Source organism: Antennarius striatus, chromosome 3 (genome assembly GCF_040054535.1).
Source record: "Antennarius striatus isolate MH-2024 chromosome 3, ASM4005453v1, whole genome shotgun sequence".
NCBI classification, from domain to species: Eukaryota; Metazoa; Chordata; class Actinopteri; order Lophiiformes; family Antennariidae; genus Antennarius; species Antennarius striatus.
The window spans coordinates 11,918,525-11,940,955 of NC_090778.1; the positions used below are offsets into that span (position 1 = coordinate 11,918,525).

The 22,431-nt window shown below is 39.4% G+C and overlaps 1 protein-coding gene across 5 annotated transcripts in view; it reads left to right on the forward strand.

The window, feature by feature from the left end:
* The window catches only part of taok3a (TAO kinase 3a), a 77,013-nt gene that overhangs the window by 45,588 nt on the left and 8,994 nt on the right, over positions 1-22,431 (forward strand). For all 5 annotated transcript variants that reach the window (XM_068310113.1, XM_068310114.1, XM_068310112.1 and 2 more), the window contains 4 exons: positions 6,411-6,492; positions 10,762-10,929; positions 12,439-12,636; positions 14,206-14,343. In XM_068310113.1, the coding sequence (XP_068166214.1) occupies positions 6,411-6,492; positions 10,762-10,929; positions 12,439-12,636; positions 14,206-14,343 (586 nt within the window). The remainder of the gene's footprint in view (positions 1-6,410; positions 6,493-10,761; positions 10,930-12,438; positions 12,637-14,205; positions 14,344-22,431) is intronic.

Consider the following 22,431-nt stretch of genomic DNA (forward strand, 5'->3'; position numbering starts at 1 on the left):
GTCGCTGCATCCTGACTCCGCTCTGCAGTGTTTTCTTCTTTTGAAGCCCGCGGTGCAGGTGTGTTTGTTCGGGAGAAGAACATAGTGATAGGCAGTTGTTGTCGCTCTTTTTTCTTCTTTGCAAAAAGATCCTTATACACCGACATGCCACCATCGATTATGTTGGAGAACTGTAATGAACGGCTTATCAAAGGGTCCACACAGTACCAAGCGCTAAATGCGCTTGGTACTGCGTGAACAGCACGTGTCGATGGCCCGGCATCCTCCTCTTCCCTGTCACTGTCAGCAAAGTTTTGATACAGTATTCTCGCTTTTGTGCAGATAACGTTTGTATCCAACGTAATGTTTTTTTTCCTGCAGTCATTAATCCACAGAGCTAATGCAGACTCCATCCTTACCATGGTCTTGTTGCAGGCAGTTGCAACCCTTTTTGCATCCTTATTAAAATTTATTGCTGCTGTCGTCCTTATGTTTTTTCTTCCTTCTTTATGGAACGAATGGAAGATTCATTAATTCCGTAATGCCGACCTACAGCCGCATTGCTTTTACCTTCCCTTAGCATGTCCAGAAGTTTAACTTTATCTGTGATAGATAGCATCTTCCGCTGCCTTTTGGGTCCTGCCGCAGGTGTGTTTGTCCATCCAGAGCGTTTTGTCAACATTATGGGTTTTAGAGAAACTCGAAACTGCAAGAGAATTTGCACGTACGTAATGTAAATTTGGCAAGCTGTTCTACGTTTGTGTACATATTAAACTGCAACGTTATTGACGCACAGGTAGAGAAGAAAAGACAGGAGACAGAGCTGGAGGTAGCAGAGATGAAGATGCTGAAGTTCTCCCTGGGAGTGACAAGGAAGGATAGGATCAGGAATGAGTACATCAGAGGGACAGCACATGTTAGAGGTATTGGAGATAAAGTCAGAGAGGCCAGACTGAGATGGTTTGGACATGTCCAGAGGAGAGATAGTGAATATATTGGTAGAAGGATGCTGAGTTTTGAACTGCCAGGCAGGAGGCCTAGAGGAAGACCAAAGAGGAGGTTTATGGATGTAATGAGGGAAGACATGAAGGTAGTTGGTGTGAGAGAAGAGGATTCAAAGGACAGGGCTAGATGGAGGAAATTGATTCGCTGTGGCGACCCCTGAAGGGAAAAGCCGAAAGGAAAAGAAGAAGAGGTAGAGAAGAAGCAGAGTGACTTTTTAGCCAATCAGAATGCAGACCACAATGCACGATGCAAATCCGTGAAGTAGCGAAACCGTGAAAAGTAAACCGCATTATAGCAAGGGATCACTGTGTGTGTGTTATTTATTTATATATATATATATATATATATATATATATATATATATATGCCTTAGACAGCAGAAACCTGAGGAGGAAGAGGAGGAGGAGACAACATGGAGGGACAAGCCCCTACACGGCATGTACCACCGTCAGATAGAGGAAGTGGCTGATATCAAGAAGACCTACCAATGGCTGAATAAAGCTGGACTGACAGACAGCACAGAGGCACTGATAATGGCAGCACAAGAACAGGCCCTAAGTACAAGGGCAATAGAGGCCAATATCTACCACAGTAGATCTGACCCAAGGTGCAGGCTATGTAAAGAAGCCCCAGAGTCAGTCCAGCATGTGGTAGCAGGGTGTAAGATGCTCGCCAGCTCAGCATACATGGAAAGGCACAACCAAGTAGCTGTGATAGTGTACAGGAACATCTGTACCCGGTATGGACTAGAAGTACCCAAATCCCAATGGGACATACCACCGAAGGTGGTTGAGAACGGCAAGGCTAAGATCCTGTGGGACTTCAGCTTCCAGACCGACAAACAGCTACTGGCTAACAAACCGGACATTGTGGTGATGGACAAAGAGCAGAAGAGAGCAGTGGTGATAGATGTGGCGATTCCAGCTGATGCCAACATCAGGAAGAAGGAACACGAAAAGATTGAGAAATATCAAGGGTTGAAAGAACAGCTGGAACAGATGTGGAAGGTTAAGGTTAATGTGGTCCCCGTGGTAGTAGGAGCACTTGGGGCAGTGACCCCCAAACTGGAAGAGTGGCTCCAGCAGATTCCTGGAACAACATCTGAAGCCTCAGTCCAGAAGAGCGCAGTCCTAGGAACAGCTAAGATACTGCGCAGAACCCTCAGACTCCCAGGCCTCTGGTAGAGGACCCGAGCTTGAGGATGACACACAGATACCACCCCACAAGGGTGAGAGGGACATTTTTTTTTTTTATATATATATATATATAATCTGTGTATATATATAACAGTACGGACGAAAAGTTTGGATGCACCTTCTCATTCAAAGAGTTTTCTTTATTTTCATGACTATGAAAATTGTAGATTCACACTGAAGGCAAAAAAACTATGAATTAACACATGTGGAATTATATACTTAACAAAACAGTGTGAAACAACTGAAAATATGTCTTATATTCTAGGTTCTTCAAAGTAGCCACCTTTTGCTCTGATTATTGCTTCGCACACTCTTGGCATTCTCTTGATGAACTTCAAGAGGTAGTCACCGGAAATGGTCTTCCAACAGTCCTGAAGGAGTTCCCAGAGATGCTTAGCACTTGTTGGCCCTTTTGCCTTCACTCTGCGGTCCAGCTCACCCCAAACCATCTCAATTGGGTTCAGGTCCAGTGACTGTGGAGGCCAGGTCATCTGGCGCAGCACCCCATCACTCTCCTTCTTGTTCAAATAGCCCTTACACAGCCTGGAGGTGTGTTTGGGGTCATTGTCCTGTTGAAAAATAAATGATGGTCCAACTAAATGCAAACCGGATGGAATAGCATTCCGCTGTAAGATGCTGTGGTAGCCATGCTGGTTTAGTATGCCCTCAATTTTGAACAAATCCCCAACAGTGTCACCAGCTAACACCCCCACCCCATCACACCTCCTCCTCCATGCTTCACGGAGCATGGAGGAGGAGTCCATCCGTCCACCTATTCTGCGTCGCACAAAGACACGGTGGTTGGAACCAAAGATCTCAGATTTGGAATCATCAGACCAAACCAGATTTCCACCGGTCTAATGTCCATTCCTTGTGTTCTTTAGCCCAAACACGTCTCTTCTGCAGTTGCCTGTCCTTAACAGTGGTTTCCTAGCAGCTATTCTACCATGAAGGCCTGATTCACGAAGTCTCCTCTTAACAGTTGTTCTACAGATGTGTCTGTTGCTAGAACTCTGTGTGGCATTGACCTGGTCTCTAATCTGAGCTGCTGTTAATCTGCGGTTTCTGAGGCTGGTGACTCGGATGAACTCAGCAGCAGAGGTGACTCTTGGTCTTCCTTTCCTGGGGCGGTCCTCATGTGAGCCACTTTCTTTGTAGCGCTTGATGGTTTTTGCGACTGCACTTGGGGACACTTTCAAAGTTTTCCCAATTTTTCGGACTGACTGACCTTCATTTCTTAAAGTAATGATGGCCACTCGTTTTTCTTAGCTGCTTTTTCTTGCCATAATACAAATTCTAACAGTCTATTCATTAGGACTATCAGATGTGTATCCACCTGACTTCTGCACAACACATGAGATGGTCCCAACCCCATTTATAAGGCAAGAAATCCCACTTATTAAACCTGACAGGGCACACCTGTGAAGTGGAAACAATTTCAGGTGACTACCTCTTGAAGCTCATCAAGAGAATGCAGAATGTGTGCAAAGCAGTAATCACAGCAAAAGGTGGCTACTTAGAAGAAACTACAATATAAGGCATATTTTCAGTTGTTTCACACTTTTTTATTAAGTACATATTTCCACATGTGTTAATTCATAGTTTTGATGCCTTCAGTGTGAATCTACAATGTCAATAGTCATGAAAAGAAAGGAAAATTGAATGGGAAGGAATGGGAAGGTGTGTCCAAACTTTTGGTCTGTACAGTATATATATATATATGTGTGTATATATATATATATGTATATATATATGTGTATATATGTATATGTGTGTATATATATATGTATATATATATATGTATATGTGTGTATATATATATGTATATGTGTATATATATATGTATATGTATAAATTAATAAAATATGGAACTGACCCAACAAAAGGTTCATAAGCCCTCCAAAAAAGTCAGTTGAAACTAGATTACTACCAATCATCTGTAAATATTATATAATATAAGCACAATCCACTCCTGGCTCAGTCAGGGTAAAACATCCCTGTGCTAATCTGCGTGACCTGTGATCCCTGACAGGCCTTGTGTTTAAGTCTCTTATGTAATTACCTGTGAAAGCTCAAATACGAGTAAATGCTTTGTAAATACCATAGCATTCCTGCTGGGTTAGTTATATTTAAAGGGTGTCAGCATCAGAACAAAAGTAGCATTATTCTAAAAATTTATGTAGTTCACAATTGCAATTTTTGAGTTTTGCCATGCCAACAGGTTTCTTTGCACACAATCTTTGTGCTTATGACTGACAATAAAAGGATTTGCTCTGTAGTTATAGCCAATACTCACACGCAGCACTTTTGTTTAGGTAAAGCTAGTAGTTGTGTGTTATCTTGGAATTTGAGGTTGTGTGTGTACATCAATAACATTTATGGAATTATTGATTTCTGTTATACACATCATGTCTGTTTTTTACACATTTGTTTTTCTTGATGAAGTAAAAACTTTTTGATTTTTCATTTATTCGGTTATTCATCTAACTAGCTGGAACAGGTGGAAATTCCATGATAAAACAATAATATCAGACTTTGTTTGCTTTCTTTTTTTTCTTCGCCATCACAAGAAAATCTATATATCTATATATACTGTATATATACTATATATAAATATATATATATATATATAGAGAGAGAGAGAGAGAGAGAGAGAGAGAGAGATAGATATAAATCTTCATCGCTGTGCCCGACAAAGCCGTAACGGCTGTGTGTGTGGGGCAGAAGAACGCAAATGAAGGCCGCTTAGGCGTTACGGTCTGGCATCTGACGATGGCTTTGTGAGTTCGGTCCTGGTAAATAAAGCATCGGGGTTCCCCACACGACAGCTATGTTTGACAAAAGCAAAACGGCTCCGTAAGTGAGACATGGACAAATGTGAAGAGCTAACTTGGCAAACGGCCCAAACTTCCAGGTAGGCTCTTGAAGCGTAACAGTGTCAGGTTTTTAAGTGAGCTTTTTCAAATATTTAGGTGGGGAGATGATGGCCTTTCATTTGAATATGTTGGATTAGCTTGAATTGTAAGAATAATGGTAAACTGGACTAGTCACCATATTTTGGATATTTCATGTTTATATTTTCAAATATCAAATGCATTTATACAACCACACACAAAATAAAAAATATTACTCTTTTGCTCTTTGCTGCTCTAGACACTTTTCATATTTGATATGTGAGGTGCAATACTCACAGGGGAACAAAACTCATCAAATATTAACCCTATGCTAAATGTTGTCCCCATAATTAACCTATATATACGTATGAGTATGTGTCATTATCAGTGTTTGCATTTTTTTGTGTGATGGAAGAATCTGCATTTCATCCATAGCTGAGGGAAGACATGTCAGACATGCCTGAAGGCACCAGGGGCCTTCCTGTGTCTTCCATCCAGGATTTCACTTAACATTTTTACCCTGTAACAGATAGCATGTAATATGGGCTCTGACATAGGGCTTGTCTTCAGAAACCTGAAGCAAGAACTCATTACCTATAAATGTGCATGGAGAGTAGCTGTTATAAAATTAGTGCAATAGCATCATACTTAGGTGAGCAATTGTGCAAGGCAGCGGGGGGTTAGGGTATTTTAGTTGGAACTCAGCGGCCTGAGGCATTGAAAACATCCCACCAGATGAGACATCATTGCTGTGGTGTAACTCCTCTTCACATAAACAAGGCCAAAATCTGCACATATTGACAAGTCATGCAAGTTCTGTTGTGAAACTTGGCTAGCCACAGAGGATGTTTGATGTAGAGACTAAGAAGGAGCAATGTGAGGGGATAAATATAATTACTGTTCCAACAAGGACCAGGAATGTCCATTTTCTCTACAGAAGTTTTAAACAGTACAGCTGGCTTCTCTCAGTGAACTAACCATCACATTAACCTAAGGATGTAGTGTGTTATCCTGTGTATTTTTAGATCAGTCAGTGGCACGGTGTTCCACAGCTCCATTGGCCTATATTCTTATTGTGCCACGTATTTACATAATGAGTGTATAGTGTGTGTATATATGGATCACACTAAGAGATTACATAGGATTGTTCGGGTTTAATTCATTGATATGTTAATATGGCACAAAAGAAAGTTATATCCTCCATCACTTAGACAGTCATTAGCAGTAAGTATGTGTGGGTCTATGATCAAATTGTTTGATATTTTGCTTTAATTAAATTGAAGTATGTTGTTGAAGGAAAATAATTCACTTTTATCTTATTGTCCTATTTACTAAGGTCTGACCCCTTCCGGAGCTTTGTCGACTACTGCCTACTGAAAATTCCTCAGGACAGACCCTCGTCAGGGGAGCTGCTAAGAGTGAGTGGGCTTCCTTTGTGTTCCCTCCAGCTATGACCTCACTTCCTGTCTCACTCAGTCCCTGAGCCATGTGGCTGAGTCACTGCAACACACCCACGACTCCCTCATACACAAGAATGTCTTCTTCAAGCACAGAAATCAAGCACTTGCTTGTGAGCAGCTGATCTCATTCTCTATATTTTTGTAACTCTACTTCCTGCACCACGCTTTGTAGCTCTGATTGAGGGGCTCAATGCCTCTGTGTATTTACTGTCTTTGCATCACTCCTTTGATTTGTATGTAACGAGTTGCTGGTTTTTAAATGCTCATACTCACCTTTATATATGCAATTATCTGTGTGTTTCTTTCCATTTAGTTGACCATGTTTTTTAACCATTTCATGCTGTTTTGATCACCTGACAAGTGACGTGAGGGGAGAGACAGCAATGGAAGGATGTGCAGCAAACTTTCCAAATCAGGTTTAGAAGTAAAACATTTCTCTTAGTTTAAAAATTTCCACAGGTTTCACTGAAATATCTAAAAGACAAGAAATATTCTTTTGTAACATCAATCTTTAAATCATTAATGAACCTTAATACTTTAAAATTAGATCATAACACATGTGACCCCTCTCTCTCTGTCCATCCGTTGTAATGTCTTTGCCAAATAAATGATAGTTTAAATATAAAACCATAAAATCAGTTTCAATGGTCAGCTCAAACATTCATAAAAACATAGCCATTCTGCCAAATAATTATAAAATTAAATAAAACCCAATGAATTAACACAGCATTAATCTGTGTATGTTCATTGTGTTTCGCTGTACATGAGGAGTTGATCTTTTTGTTTGTGTGACCAACAGGTAATCCTATTGGCCCATTAAGAGTTTTATGTTCTTGGAGATCTCGCTCAACATTTTGGGAGTTCGAGCAGGACTTTTCTCACCTGACACACCTTTGGGAGGATGAAATGGAAGATGTGAGTTTAGGTAGCAGTTTAACAAGGGGCTCTGGACTGTCGTCTGGATTTGATCAATGTTTAGACAGGAATTTACTCCTCCCAACAACCCTGACCCAAATCCTGGCTGGAAACACATTTAAGAGGGATAAGTACAAAACAGACTTTGGATCTATGTTGAAGGGGCTGATTTATAGTGAAAGGCTTGGGGGCGGGCTGTTAGCTTATGACTAATACCCCACTTTCTCTTCTCAGACACACAAAATTGCTTATATTGTATATACACACAGGACCATGCCCCTCCAAGCTGTTTAAAGGGGAAATCAGGTCACTAATCTGGGGGCCTTGAGCTATCACTGTACTGGCTTCAGGTTAAACACACAGCTAACCTGTATATCCCATATCCCAGAGTAATAAGCATTATATACATAATAAGATAATAAACTCTCAGTCACCTCCTATAATAAAATACCTGCTTTTCAACCAAAAAATATTCTTGAATAGCTAAAAATTGTTCTAGGTGGTTTGGGCCTAGATTTCATTTTAATCCCATTCACTCACAATAACGTAACACTAACAGAAAAATGAAACGCTTCAAATTCTGACAATTCAGCAGCCAGAACCAATGACGGACATTACTCCTTGATGAAAGATTTATTCAGAATTGTTTGAAAATTTCTGTCGAGGACCTTGTAGTCAATCAAATGACAAGATTGATGCTCTCTGAATGATAATTATCTACAGATAGCAACTGGTAATTTGCTCAGTTCATGCATATCACAAAAAACAGGTGGAAATATCTAGCCTGTGCTTTTGAAAGTTGAATAATAAAATAATTAAGTCCACATTTATACTTTATATGAATCGAACAAAACAAGCTCTAATCAATTAATTTTGTGAGCTTTACAGGTTTTGGTAGATGTTAGAAAGACAAGCTCTTCTCCCTCACTTCTGGTCTTATTGCTAAGATACGCAAACAAGGTGTTGACTCCAGTTTCATATTGGACAGAGGAGTAGTATCTGTCTTTTCACCAAAGTGCTAGAAAAACTATAACTTCTCCAAAATGTTAAATTGTTCCTTTAATACATCCGGCTTGTCAAGTCTGTTCACTGGGGACTGTTACTAATGTGGCTGTAATTCCAGTTGAGGAAACTGACACGGATTAAAGCGAAGGGCAAAATGTGTTCAACGTCACAAATTGCTGATAGCTGGTGGACTAAATCTCTTAAAATGTGTTAGTAGATGGTTCACATACGGTAAACTAATGAGAAGAGTACTGAACATCACGTCATGGGTCAAATGGAACTGAGGTGGTCAGCCACTCACTCTTTGGTGTGGATCTGTCCATAATGGGACAAAGAAATGTAATCTCTATTTTCACAGTGCGATGTCATTCCCCTGTGTCCTGGTTTACCCAATACAATAGCATCTTTCATGTCCAGTGAGAGTGAGCACACAATATAACTTGGAATTTATTTATTTAATGCAGTATCAGTATTTTAGTCCTGTACTGAGAGATTGCTTACATTTGAGCTTTATTACAGATGATTTGATACATGAGAGTGACTTGGAGGAGGCATGAATAAATAGTTAAAAATAGAGATTTTTTTTTTTCATTTTGTCTTTAGAAAGCGGCAGTGGCTCGGCGGTAGAGCAGGTTGTCCAATGTTCCGAGATCGGTGGTTCAGTTCCTGCTCCTGCCCAAAAAACACGCGGAGTGTGAGCGACAGTGGGAGGTGTCAACTCACTCCTGGAGCACTGCCGAGGCACCCTTGAGCAAGGTGCCCTCGAGCAAGGTGCCCTCGAGCAAGGTGCCCTCGAGCAAGGCGCCGTACCCCCTTACAAGTTGTTCATTTGGGCGTACCGAGCAGGAGCTGCCCAGCACCCTACCTCCCCCTGCATGTGTACAGGCCCTCTGTGTGTGTGAGTTTGTGTGTTCAGGGCCTGTACACACGCATACACAGTATATGCATGTGATTTGACTAACTAGAGTGTGCCACTAATTTCCCTTTGGGGATTAATCAAGTATATAAAATTTAAAAAATAAATAAAAGTGTTAATATTTTTCAGTCCTTGAAAGAGCATCATTAAAACAAAATACTCTTACATTTTCAACATGTTGTTTAGTTCATGAGCATAACACACCTACTCAAACCTGCCATCATGTAATTCAAATCAAATTAGTGCAAAAAACTGCTTAATGCCCAGAACTCCATCAAATAACACCTTCGTCAAATTACAGAAAGGTTGGTCTTTATGGTTTAACTACTGACCATAGAGATGTGATCTAGGGTTAGGGTTAGATGGTTTAATCATTACTTTAGTGTAAAACTTTAAATTATGGTTAAATATAATACATTGTAACAAAGAAATTCTTTCTTTGGGTAATTTTGTAAGATTTTTCTTTATTACTGTTAGCATTTTAACTTTCTTGAATTGGAAATTTTAGGCTGTTAATATCCTATATATAAAAGAAGGTCTTGTGCTGTGTACAGTATATGAAATGTTGTGGAGGTTCGCAGGAACGAGGCAAGGGTATGGGTGAGTTCAGTTCCACTACAATGTAATGTTTCTTTCCCCACATGTAAATGTTCATGTAAGCTTCCCTATAAAGCAAAAAACGGATTAAATCTAGGATCCAAGATTATAAAACTCCCTGAGGAATGCATTACTCATTGGTTGTATGTGTTTCTTGATATTATTTAATTGAAACTGTCACTAATTTAGGATCAAGGCAAACACAGTATGATTTCATTGCAGTGAAAAGGATTTATAGTGTTTACAAAAATCTATTTTTATGGACAATCTCACAGGGATGTGATCAGTGTACCAGAGGATGAGGGCCCAGACTCCCAAGATGAGAAACCTGCAGGCGCCCTCTAGTGATAGAACAGTTCTGGTGTTCATTGAAGTTATGGCAGCCTTTTGATGTCCTTTGAATGCACCTTATAACAACATGCCATTTTTAAGGTTGAAGGTGCAGTTATAAGATATTCTCAAGCCATAATTTTTAAAATGATCCCATCTTTAAATTTTCTGCACTTCTATGGCAAGCACCACTTTTTATGTAATATTATTTTAGAAATGTCTTTTTCCTATTATCGATTTGTAGAAATGGGAAGTACATGTTTTATTGATTTTAGTTACAACATATATAGCAGAATTTTTTTTAATTTCTAGGTTGTTATTCTGGTACTTTGACAAAAAGAAGTTGGCAACATTACCTGAAATTCAAAATTTCTGTATTTTCTGTATGCCAGTTGATCTCTCCCTCCATCCTTCATTAAATAACCTCTGACCCCTATCTTATTCTCTCCCTCCTCTCTCTTTAGCATGATTTTGTGCGTCGAGAACGCTCACCGCGCATCCTCATCGACCTGATCCAAAGGACCAAGGATGCCGTACGTGAGCTTGACAATCTGCAGTACCGAAAGATGAAGAAGATTCTCTACCAGGAGAAACACAACGGTCCTATGGGAGAGAGCCAAGAGGAAGAAGAGGTGGGAGGAAAAGGGATAGGGAATGGTCCCTTTGAAAGGTTTATACAATAACTCATAGAGATTATCAGGAGTAATAATTAGAAGATGCAGAAAGTGAAAAGAAGTGAAAACATAAACCATTGATTTTCATATCTAGCTACTCCAAACCAGATCAGACACAAGTTGAAAAATACATTTATGAAGTGGAAATTAACCACTGGGAAACTTTTCACGGTAGTCAAAGGCTGTAACCAACAATATTTTTCTTTTCATAATATCTTCTACTTGTTTTGTAAATTAATTGATTGATTGTTTAGTCATTAGAACATAATTCATGGCTCCTGCAGTATCTCTATCTTTGCCAGCTGAGGTTAGTATGGCTATGTTGTGATTCTGTTGTGTCACCATTTCCTTTTGTGGGTCTATGGTTGTCTTAAAAAATGTGGGTACATTCTGGACAAGTATGAAAGATGATACTTGAGCCATAGGTTTCTGAGGAAAGACAATGTGTTACTGCAATATGTTTCATAGTTAAGCTTTTTAAAGTCAAATTTGATGTTCAACACACAGGATGTTGTCTCCTCAGTCACTGCTATTTCCCCTGGTGAACTATAGGAAGAAATTATTTCCATTAATTGATTAGCTTTTATAGAAACAAAATCGATGTGTAGGGTTTCTAGATGAATAGCAAGTGTTTATGTGTTAAAAATATTAACCTTGGCAGCCCTAGTGTTCAGCTGTGCTGCAGTGTACCAATTCTATATTGTGGCAACAGTGAAGGAGTGTTTCACCTTTTTGAGTCCGGCTGTGGGAATCTTTATGCTCAGCTTTAAGGATGAGGGGTTAGTTTTTCTTAAGTGATGCTGATGAAATCCAAGAGGGATTTGAGTCTCAAAGATGGAGGAACCAGACACTGTATTTCTATCCAAAGTGGCCTTCCTTAGGGCTGTTTATATGATTACCCCAGACATACATTCGATGGCTGGTCCCATCAGCTGCAGACATGGTAGCCTTGACATTGAGGGTAAATGGCCCTTTGTTGACCTGGCCAGAGGCAGCATGAACAGGCACAGATAGCCACTGTCATGTCATTCTGCACCACAGAAAGGAATCAGTGCAGTGACTGGACCTGCAGTAAGACTAGAAAAGCTGTACTTGTCATTTCATGGTTTCAGTGCAAGATATAGAGACTGATTATAATATCCTAATATAGTTTTTGCAGAATGTCTGCTAAACCTAAAAGCTCTGCAGGATTATTCCGTTTAGCGTTGAACATCAACAAACACTTTGATACTTTGAGGCTAATCGAATGCTGACTCAAAAGAGTTTTCTTTTTTCTTTGTTAAGATGACTACATTTAATTATACAATTTGGAGAGGCATACACACACACACACACACACACACACACACACACACACACACACACACATATATATATGCTTTATGTGTATAGTTTTACTACAACATAACATCAGTGTTCTTTTGTGGAAGCATGTGTTTATGATCGTTTTTGTTTGGTCTCTTGCAGGACAGTGAAGCAGCCAGCTGTAAGATGAACAGCCTGGGCAGCAACCATTCCATCCCCAGCACGTCAGTCAGCACGGGCAGTCAGAGCAGCAGTGTGAACAGCATGCAGGAGGTGCTGGACGACAGCTGTTCTGACATGACCATGATGCATCCCCAGGATTACGGCACCACCCTGGAATCCTCCCCACAGACCAAGAAGGTGAAGTTCAAAGTTGGAATTTAAACGGTGGAAAATGGATGGTTAGAATTGGATTCCAGATGAAGAGTCACACCAAATCATCAAACAAGAATGGAGCCAAGAAAACAGCTCAAGCTGGTCTCTGGGTTTTTTTTGTCCAAGACAATGAGACTCATCAACAACACAGTTTGTTTGAGTTCATGCTGGACACAGTTCAACGGTTGCAAACTTACTGTATATATTGCACATACAGATTTTTGATGCATTCGTTTTTTTATATTTAGATTTCTTTGCTTCATTATTTTTACAAATTATTAAGCATCACATCAATTTATGATTAGATCTGAGAAACAGTAAGCTATGAAAGCAGTTGATAAAGACATCTCTAGTTATCTAAAGTACCTTGCAAAAGTATTGCCCCCCCCAAGCCTTTTTGACATTTTGCCACATTTCAGACTTCAAACTTAAAGATGACAAACTAAATATTTTTCAAGAATCAACAAGATGTGAGACACAATCATGAAGTGGAACCAAATTCAATCAATATTTTATATTGTGTTTAGAATAAACACAATATAAAACTGAAAAGTGGGATGTACAAATGTGAGACCAAATGACACACAGGTGCATTCTGTTTGTCATTGTTGTCATGTAGGTCAATATTGGATCATTCAGAAATCATCAGGGAACTTCTGGAGTCGTTTAGCTGTGCTGAGAGAACAGGGGACCAATACGTCTGTATATCCTACGTTTCAGATTTAAGGAGGAGGGGTTAGTTTTTCTTAAGTGATACTGATGAAATCCAATAGAGATTTGAGTCTCAAAGATGGAGGAACCAGACACTATATTTCTATCCAGAGTAGCCTTCCTTAGTGCTGTTTATATGATCACGTCTCCATGGGAAAGAGTCACTTTTTCCCATGGAACTAATAGATGTTAAGCACCCCTACTTGTGAAACCACAGTTCGGCACTATACCAATTTTTTTTTTTAGCATTTATGTTCAAGGAAGTTGTCCAACAATTTTCATGTGCATGCAATCCCGTACAAAAACACAGCACTCACACACAAACTCGATCACTCATTCATTGCACCTCAACAAGTCAACATAATGCTTAAACTCCTCAATAAATATGTCCTGTGACTGAATCAAAGTCAGTGAAGGGCCACTGTCACTGTTTTGTTTTGTTTTGTTTTCATCTGCTCTTTGTATTTTGACAGTGCATGAATAAGGATGTCACTTCATGAACAGACAGTAGAAGTGGTGTTTGAAGTTCATTGGCTGAGCTTAGAACAATGAAAGTGACACGTTCACAAAAATCCATGGGCTCCACAATATGTGCTGTTTCTAATGTTTTTCAACATTACTGTTGACACAGTTTTAGCAATACTGAAGATTTGTAAAAAGTCACAGAAAAATGGCAGAAAGTGACAACCCTAACCTTAAGTTCTGTCTTGTACCACCACACAGTTTTCACCTTCAGTTTTACTGAAGGCCTTTTATTCTTGCTTTATTTTTAAAGACAACTCTGTGACTCGAAGACTTGGTTTGCATTTCACTAATCTGTGTTTATGTAATTGTTTCACACAGGACCATCAGTACAACTGGGATGAAGGGATTCACCGAGATCACCGAGTAGGACTGAAACCCTCCTCCTCCGACAAGAGCAGCCAGGCCCAAAACTACAAGAACCAGGGCCGCTTTGCTACCATAAAATCAGCCTCACTTGTAAGTTTTGTCATTTTCAGTCTCCAGAGATCCTAAATTGTGTTCGCGTGTGTTTAATATTTTAAGGATTTGGGGTCAGTGATTTATTGTAAATTGTGTTGGAAGTGCTGAGGTGCTTCTTTACACCACAGCAGCATGCAAAGGCTGAGAAGCATTTTTAGTGAAGCTGTGAATGTGACACTAGAGCACTGCTTCTCAATTATTTTCTGTTACGCCCCCCCTAGCAAGAAGAAAACAATTCACACACTCCCACTCTCCGCCGCGACTATAAATGTAATTTTTTTTATAAAGTTGTTATTAGTACAATCCTGCTGACATTGTTTCCTTATTAACATTAAAGAAAACAAAAAAGAAGTACTGCACTAGAATGTTGAGTTCACATGCCAAAGAAATGTGATGTGGATCACCTGTCCGAAAATTCAGTATAATGATGGTGCACAAAACCCTGCCTGTCTTTCTCTTGTGCACTGTTTCTAAATCATTTTTTATTTTTTATTTTTTTCAAATAGTAAGTGGACTAAACTTTTATGCAGGTAGTCCTCAAAATTCTTACATAATTGGTTTTGAGAGGTTGTTCGTTAGTTGAGTTGTTCATAAGTCATTATTAAATTTTAATCTTTAGAATGTACTATTCCCTAAGACCTACCAGAAGCAATAGCAGGAAATAACAGCACTTATTAAAAAAAAAATACAGGTGCAGGTCATTTCAAGTTAAGTCATTCTTGATTATATGTTTGTTTTCAAAAATATCCACGGAAAAATACATTTCATAAAGTTTACGTCATTTCAATTGACTTAAAGTCTGTCTGCCAGAAATCTTGGGTTAATACAATCAATAGAAAAACAAAATAAAATACCGTAGTACCATAATGTAACAGTCACTTCTCTACCTCTGCTGAATCAATTTTATCCTTAGGGGTATAGAGGCCAAGCCAAGCTTTAATACACTGAAATATTCCACAGCACTTACGTGAATGACACACTGACGCTCTTGCTTGATTATTCTGGTTTATTGCCATTTACATTTTCAGTTAACTTGACCAGTAGTTAACATCAAATAGCAAAACATTCAGAATTCAGAGTTAGCGATAGTTAATGCTTCCGGGCAGGAACCTAACCCGAAAACATTGGTTCCTACATCATTGAGCTCCTACAGGGGGACAACCTAACAGCAAAAAAACCAACACATAATAAAATAACATACAAGTACAGGTCGTTGCAAGTTAAGTCATTCTCGATTAAACGTCGTTTTTAAAATAAAAAACACGTAAAAAAATAATAATCAAATTTACGTCATTTCACATGATTAAACATCTGTCCGACACCCATATTGGACTCTTAAAATCACTAGAAGACCATTAAAAGCGCATAATGCATGCATCTGTAAAATAAAGAATAATAAAAACATCATATTAATATACATACATATAATATACAATATCTACCGTTAAGCATCACTCATAATCTGTGCTCCGTCTAATTACATCCCGCTTCAAAGCGGTGATGTTATTTTCAGTGTTCGTGTGTTCATTCGTCCGTTCGTTCGTATGTCCATATCTTCCGAACCGTAACAGATAGAATGATGAAACAAAAAGCACATGGCTTGGGTGGCAAAGGGAGTGAAAATGAGATGATGACCTTGAGTTTGAGAAAACTACGTCAAGGTCTAATTTCAACTTTTGTACACTCAGGAACCGGTTAAGATAGAAAGACGGAGAAGGCTATTGTAAGACCATAGATCAAAGCTAGGCTTTGATCACTGACAGTAGGTCAAAGCACTAGCTTTGATCTTTGACCTATGCAAGTAGGTCGGGGCAAAATTTTCAGGGGTGCTGCGGGATGTTGAAGTCTGTGACTGCATTGGTTCTTGTTTTTCATGTGTCTGGGCAAACACACAAACTTCCTGAGTACACTGAGGACCACAGTGACCAACATCAGATTTGCACGTTGTGGCCACACACCAGTGTCACACTTTTTCAAAACCTTGGATCATAGCAAGTTATGTGGCTTATTAAAAGAATCAAATTACAGCAGCAAATTTCATTTGTTTACTTTTAATGTAAGTGATTTGGCCCACTTGAAATGAAAAAAACAAAAAATCTTGTTCTTTGTGAGATGTGTAGTATGTTATATGTGAGGGTCCTGCTTTGGCTATGCAATTGCGCATGCGTACAGCTTGGAGGGAACATGGCTCATAAGGTGATTACTTTGAATTCAGATTATTTTACGATAAGATTTTTCTCCTTATATTTTAATCCTTGAGGAGAAGAAGGGGACACTTCAAGGAACTCTTGACCATTTTTTAAGCGCATCAAACAATAACAACCAGAGTCAGTTGTGGATTAGCTTACCTTTACAGTGAAGGAAGAGGAGGAAAGGAGAAATCATTGTCAGTCAGAGGCATAGCTGTCATCAGACATGGTCACCACTACCGCTATCTTCATTGGCCTTTACTTTATTATCAATGATAAACCATAAAGTATCGACAGTACACAGTCTAACAGGCTGAAATTCTCAGAGACAACATCAAACTAGAACAAGAGTTAAGTGGTGGCGATGTGTGAACTCTGCGGTGCTGGTCGGCGGGGGTTGTGGTAGAAAGGGGAACTGAAGAACAATAGTCAGATATGGCGTTGCATATTTGTTCGTATCACTAAATGTTAGTACGTCAAATGTGTGTAAGTTCAGGACTACCGGTAGCGCTTTACCTTCATGGCGCACAATGTGCTTTAGCAAGCCTCACATTCACCCATTCATGTATACACTCGTACACCAATGGTGGCTGCTGCCATGCAAGGTGCTGAGAGCCCACTTGGAGCAATTTAGGGTTCAGGGTCTTGCCCAAGGACACTTCGACATTTGGACAGTTGGAGCCAAGATTTGATCTTTTGGTAGCTGGACGACCCATTCCTCCACCTGAGCCACAGTCATTAACATTTATTTTTCCACCTCACCTTTTTTGTTTGCTCCCCAGTCTCGACCCAGTGTCTGCAAAACATTTCTTCTTCTGCTGTATTTCCTATCTTCTTCTTTACTCCTTTTGTTTTTCTTGTTCTGTCTCACATTGCCACTCTCCTCCCTCCTCCCTTGCCTTTATTTCCTCAACTCCTGCACTTGATAATACATCACTCTCAGATCTGACTCAAGGCTTTGAGTTGAAGGGGGTGTATCTCTCTGTCTCTTTCTCTCTCCTCCCCCCAATGTCTCCTTTTCTTTTTCACCCTCCCTGTCTGTTGTCATGGAAACCAGCTCTAGTAACTAGTAAGTAGTTGTGGTGTTGTGTGTGTATATGGATGTGTCTTTAGTCATCCATGGCCCACTGGTTTTAATTGTGGCTCGATTTTACTGTCATGTCTTGCATCAGACATGACAGAACACAAGAATTGAAAATGAAAATCTTTGTTCCCAGACTGTCCTTGATCGGAGACAACAGTCAAGACCTATGTTTTTGTTTAACCATGAATATCTGTATTAGTTATTTTTTGTTAACCCTGCAGTCATAGACACTCAGAGACATCAGTAGGGCATACACATTTAACTCCAGACATGATGTAGTTCTAGTGTGAGCCTTGTAAAATCTGAGGGTAGGAAATTAGAACACAGTGAAGAAGGCTGACTTGATACTGAAAATCTAATTCCCAAAGGAGACAATGAATAAAACAAAGCCAGCCTAGTGCATCTATTAATGGTGTATCTTCCATTTGAAGACGAATGTTGCGCCTTTTTTTTACAGACACTGAGGTTAACATGGCTAGAATTATAGCAGTTTCCTTTCAAGTGTGCCTCGCACTTTGAGCATTATATTCAACAGAAATGATTCCCAATCTTTTGTTCTTGCGACATTTTAAAGCTGAGAGCTTCTTATTTGTGCTGCTTCTATGTCTTGTTTAATAGGAATAATTCTTAGACTATCTAAAAAGTACAATTCAAACTTTGTGTACCAAATACTGAAATTAAAGAATAGTTTTAACTAGGTTGTTATCCTGTAATTTTCTTTTTGCGCATTAGTTTGAAAAACATATTGTCCTCAACATAAGAACACAATTGGTTCCAAGACGTTTTTTGCAAGTTGAATTGTTCGTAAGTCGTCATTTAATAAATTTCAATCCTTAATTGCTGTTTAAGGTCATTTACTTACTCTAAATGCAAAAGTACTATACCCCAAGACTTGCCAAAAACAGTAACAGGACATATTAAGAATACATAATAAAATAAAATATAGGTACAGGCGTACTTTATGGCTGTCCACCACATTTATAGGACTCGTAAAATCACTAGAAAAACTGTAAAGGCCACATAATGTCATGTTACTGTAAAATAAATAGGAATGAAAACTTTTAAAATAACTATTAAAATAAGTACATATATTTCCACTATCTACTGTTGAGCGTCACTCGTGATTGACACGATTGCTTTGAATTAAGTGAATTTAGTGCACAGGGTAAGCTTTTGCTCCTTATAATTTTGTCAATGAGAAGAAGAAAATTTTTCAGAGAACTCTCGACAACTTTTTTAAGCACATCCAACAGCCAGAATCGGCTGTTGATGTTGCCGATCCACTGCGCGGTATTGTAGCATGTAGCTTACCTTTAGAGAAAAGGAAGAGGAGGGGAGGGGTTGTTGTTTAAGAGGCAAAGTTATCATCAGAGAGATCCTCATCATTGCTAATATCTTCATTTGCTTTTGTTATATCATCCACGATAAACAGTAAAGTATTGGAGATACGAAACCTGGCGCTCTGAGATGCTCACAGAGACAACAACCAGCAAGAGGGGCAGTTCAGTGTTGGAGATGTTCGTAAATCTGACTGACAATAATAAAGTATAGCTTATCTTATTTTTGTATGTAGAGTACTGCCTGTAATATCAAGATTATTTGAATACTCTCAAATCAAAAATTTTCACTCTTAATTCCTCTTGACATCATATACTTTATGTGAGGAAAACCACGATAAATGAGACCTACTTATTTTCTGGCATTCACCTTCCAACCTCTCAAAATGATCTATCCTTTGCCTGACTGCCAATAATAGTGCCATGCTTATTTTGAATTCCATTCAGTTCCACTTCTCAATCAAACGAGAAAAAACCTTAAGCAAACTGGGCTCTGACAATATTTCACCACATTTCACCGTGCTTCAGCCCACCAACTTTACTGCATGCACTTATGAATCCTAAATTTATTAATTGATTTATCGGTTTATTATGTCTTGTGAATGCTCCTGTCTTAAATTTATATTGAAAAAATCTATAAAATGAACACTTGTATAACTATTTTTCCTACCATGTATTTGTTGTTGATCTTTAACTTATGTAATCCCTTTTTAAAACTATTTTGGCTCATTGTAAGATAGAGGTTAAAGTTTAGCACAATTACTCGGATTTGTGTAATTGAGGTGATTCTCATCAGCATCTTGATGTAATTGAGGCTGCCAATCTTGAAAAGAGGTGGCACTGCGTATATAACAGAATCTGTGTCATGTGATAGCACCAGTCTTGCCCGCTGGCTATGAAAGACATGACATCATCCCCTTCTACCAAGTACACATGTCCTCAGATTCACTGAGACTGAAATCAGCAGGTAGACAAAGAGACAGAGAGAGAAAAACAGGAGGTCCAGATGGTGAGGGGTAATGAATTGCCAAAGAAAGGAGAGGGATGAAGATGAAGAACTGGAAAGAAGAGTGAATATTAATTAGACAAATGGAAAAATACAAACATACCAGCCAGACGGTGCATGTTCAAAAAGACATATAAATAGGAAAAATACAAACATACCAGCCAGACGGTGCATGTTCAAAAAGACATATAAATACCTCAGCGAGAAATTTGTGTTGAAGGAAATTTCTGATATTTCCACGAGACAAAGGAGGAAATCCGATGATGGAGGGAGTTTGAAAAACATGAATGGAGAAATAAATAAATAAGCACGTTTGCTGAAGATAAAAACATGGTGAACACATGGTGAATCTGATGTAATGGTGGGCAAACTTGGAGAGAGAAAAGGAGAGGGTGAATAGAGGGACAGAAATTAGCTGATGGGTGGTGAATAATAGGAAAGGATAGCAACATGAAACACTGACATAAATGTACGGAGAGGGAAAAGGATGAAGAGATGGGACCAGCAGAAAGAAAGAGATGTAATGGGAGGAGGAGCAATCGAGGCATAACCAGTGTGTAAAAAGAAGGGCAGGGGTTATTATAGGTCAGATGAAGTAACGGACTGAAGGCTGCATGAGAGGCGACATCATTGTGGAATAGTTCTCTTTATCTGCTGCATGACTTGTCTTCTGGTCTCTGCTGCAGGTTTTAACCTCAGTCTTTGCAGCAGACTATAGTCTGCAGTTCAAGATGCGTCGGTTTGTTGGTCAGCTCTTTTGCTGACAGGTATAGCTATATGCTCCGATGCTTTATAAGATGTAGGTCTTAACAGGTTAATTTCAAATTAATAGGTTACATTTGTGTCCTTTTTGAGGATGAATACAAGACAATAAATATGGGTCTATTGAGACGTTTTGCTTCCCTTCTTTAAACCAGATGACTTCACCATATGTCACATCTGTGGCAACATTCAGTGTCGAGACAAGTCCTTTCCTCCTATCTTGTTCCTAATAATCCTTTCAGACTTGAATTGTTAATGTTTTTTATACGTTGAGGAATAATATCACAGTCTTGCCAGTCTTTTTGAAGGTGAAATACTCATCTAATGACCAATGAAATTTAGCCGTGGAATGGAAAAAGCGGCTTACCTGTATTGTATTATCTTGTTGTTTTTGCTTGCATTGAATCATTCTAGAAATAAGCAGAACCACACAGGTGCTACCTGCTAGGAGAACAAACACATTTAGAAGCAGTGATAGATCTGACTGGTTAATGATAAATACGTAGAACATAAGATCAATTAATATTCTCTGACCCCACAGAGTTCAAACTGTCCATCTGTGATGTATCACCCGACTGATTTTAGTATTTACAGCAACCACTAATTGCATGTAGAACATTTATTCTCTGCAACAGATCATGACATTTAAGTAGAACAAAACATTTCTGTATGATGGACCATCTTACTTTTTAAAAATAAGCTGCTCATTTCCCACTGATCTCACTGGAACATTCACTCTAGTCTACATTCCCCTTTGCTGAATATGATCTCCTTTCCAGTCCCTGAGCTTTGTTTGAAAGAGGTCGTCACATGACGTGACTTGGCCTTTTGTGGCACCATGCAGGGTAGCAGCATGGCAAGTGACTAGGGGCTGGAACTTGTTGTTACAGTGGGGTATTGATTCAGCACAGATTAAGGAGGGAGGGGGAATTTAACCTCCACCTACCCCTTGCTAGCACCCCCCTCACACACAGACACTCTCTTATTCCTTCTAGAAGGGCTGATCTTACTTGACATTATTTTTCATTTTTTTCTTTTGCCTTGGAACTCTCTCGCAGTCACTGTCCATCTGCTGTTTCTCCTTGGCTATCACTCCCACCCCCAACCATCATCTCTCTACCCCCATCTTCCAACTTCTCGGACTCTTTCTCAATGAGGTATTCATGTGACCCACCTGCTGTCTGCCGCTTAACGTTATCCTGACTAAAGAGCTGCTCTGTGCTCTTGTTGGCCCGTGTGGTCAGCCTCCCTCATTCACAGTTCACACGCCTGCCTCAGCCGCTGCATGCCCAGCAGCAGGGAGAAGGAGGGGGTCGTTGTCCAGTAAGGGTGGGGTCTTGGGGTGGCATCAGAGCTCACATAGGGTTCCGTTGGGCATAGGATGCTGCACAAGGTTCCTGGATGCTGGTGTATTTGGCTAAAGTTGCCATCATGTTTGGCCTGAGGAGTTCAGGTGGAAGTTATGAGAAAATGAGGAGCGAGTACTACCTAGATGTGGAAAACCCTTTCTGTCCGCAGGTTGGTTTTTCAGATGCAGATTTTGCAACAACAATGGATGACATTGCTTTTGACAAGAGACTGTGATTCATATGGATATGAATTTCATTTTGTTGGGGTAAATTCTTTGATTCGTATTTAAACACATCTCAGATGTTTTGTTGTTGTATGATATATGCATGGTCCGATGAAAGAGCTTTTGTTGGACTC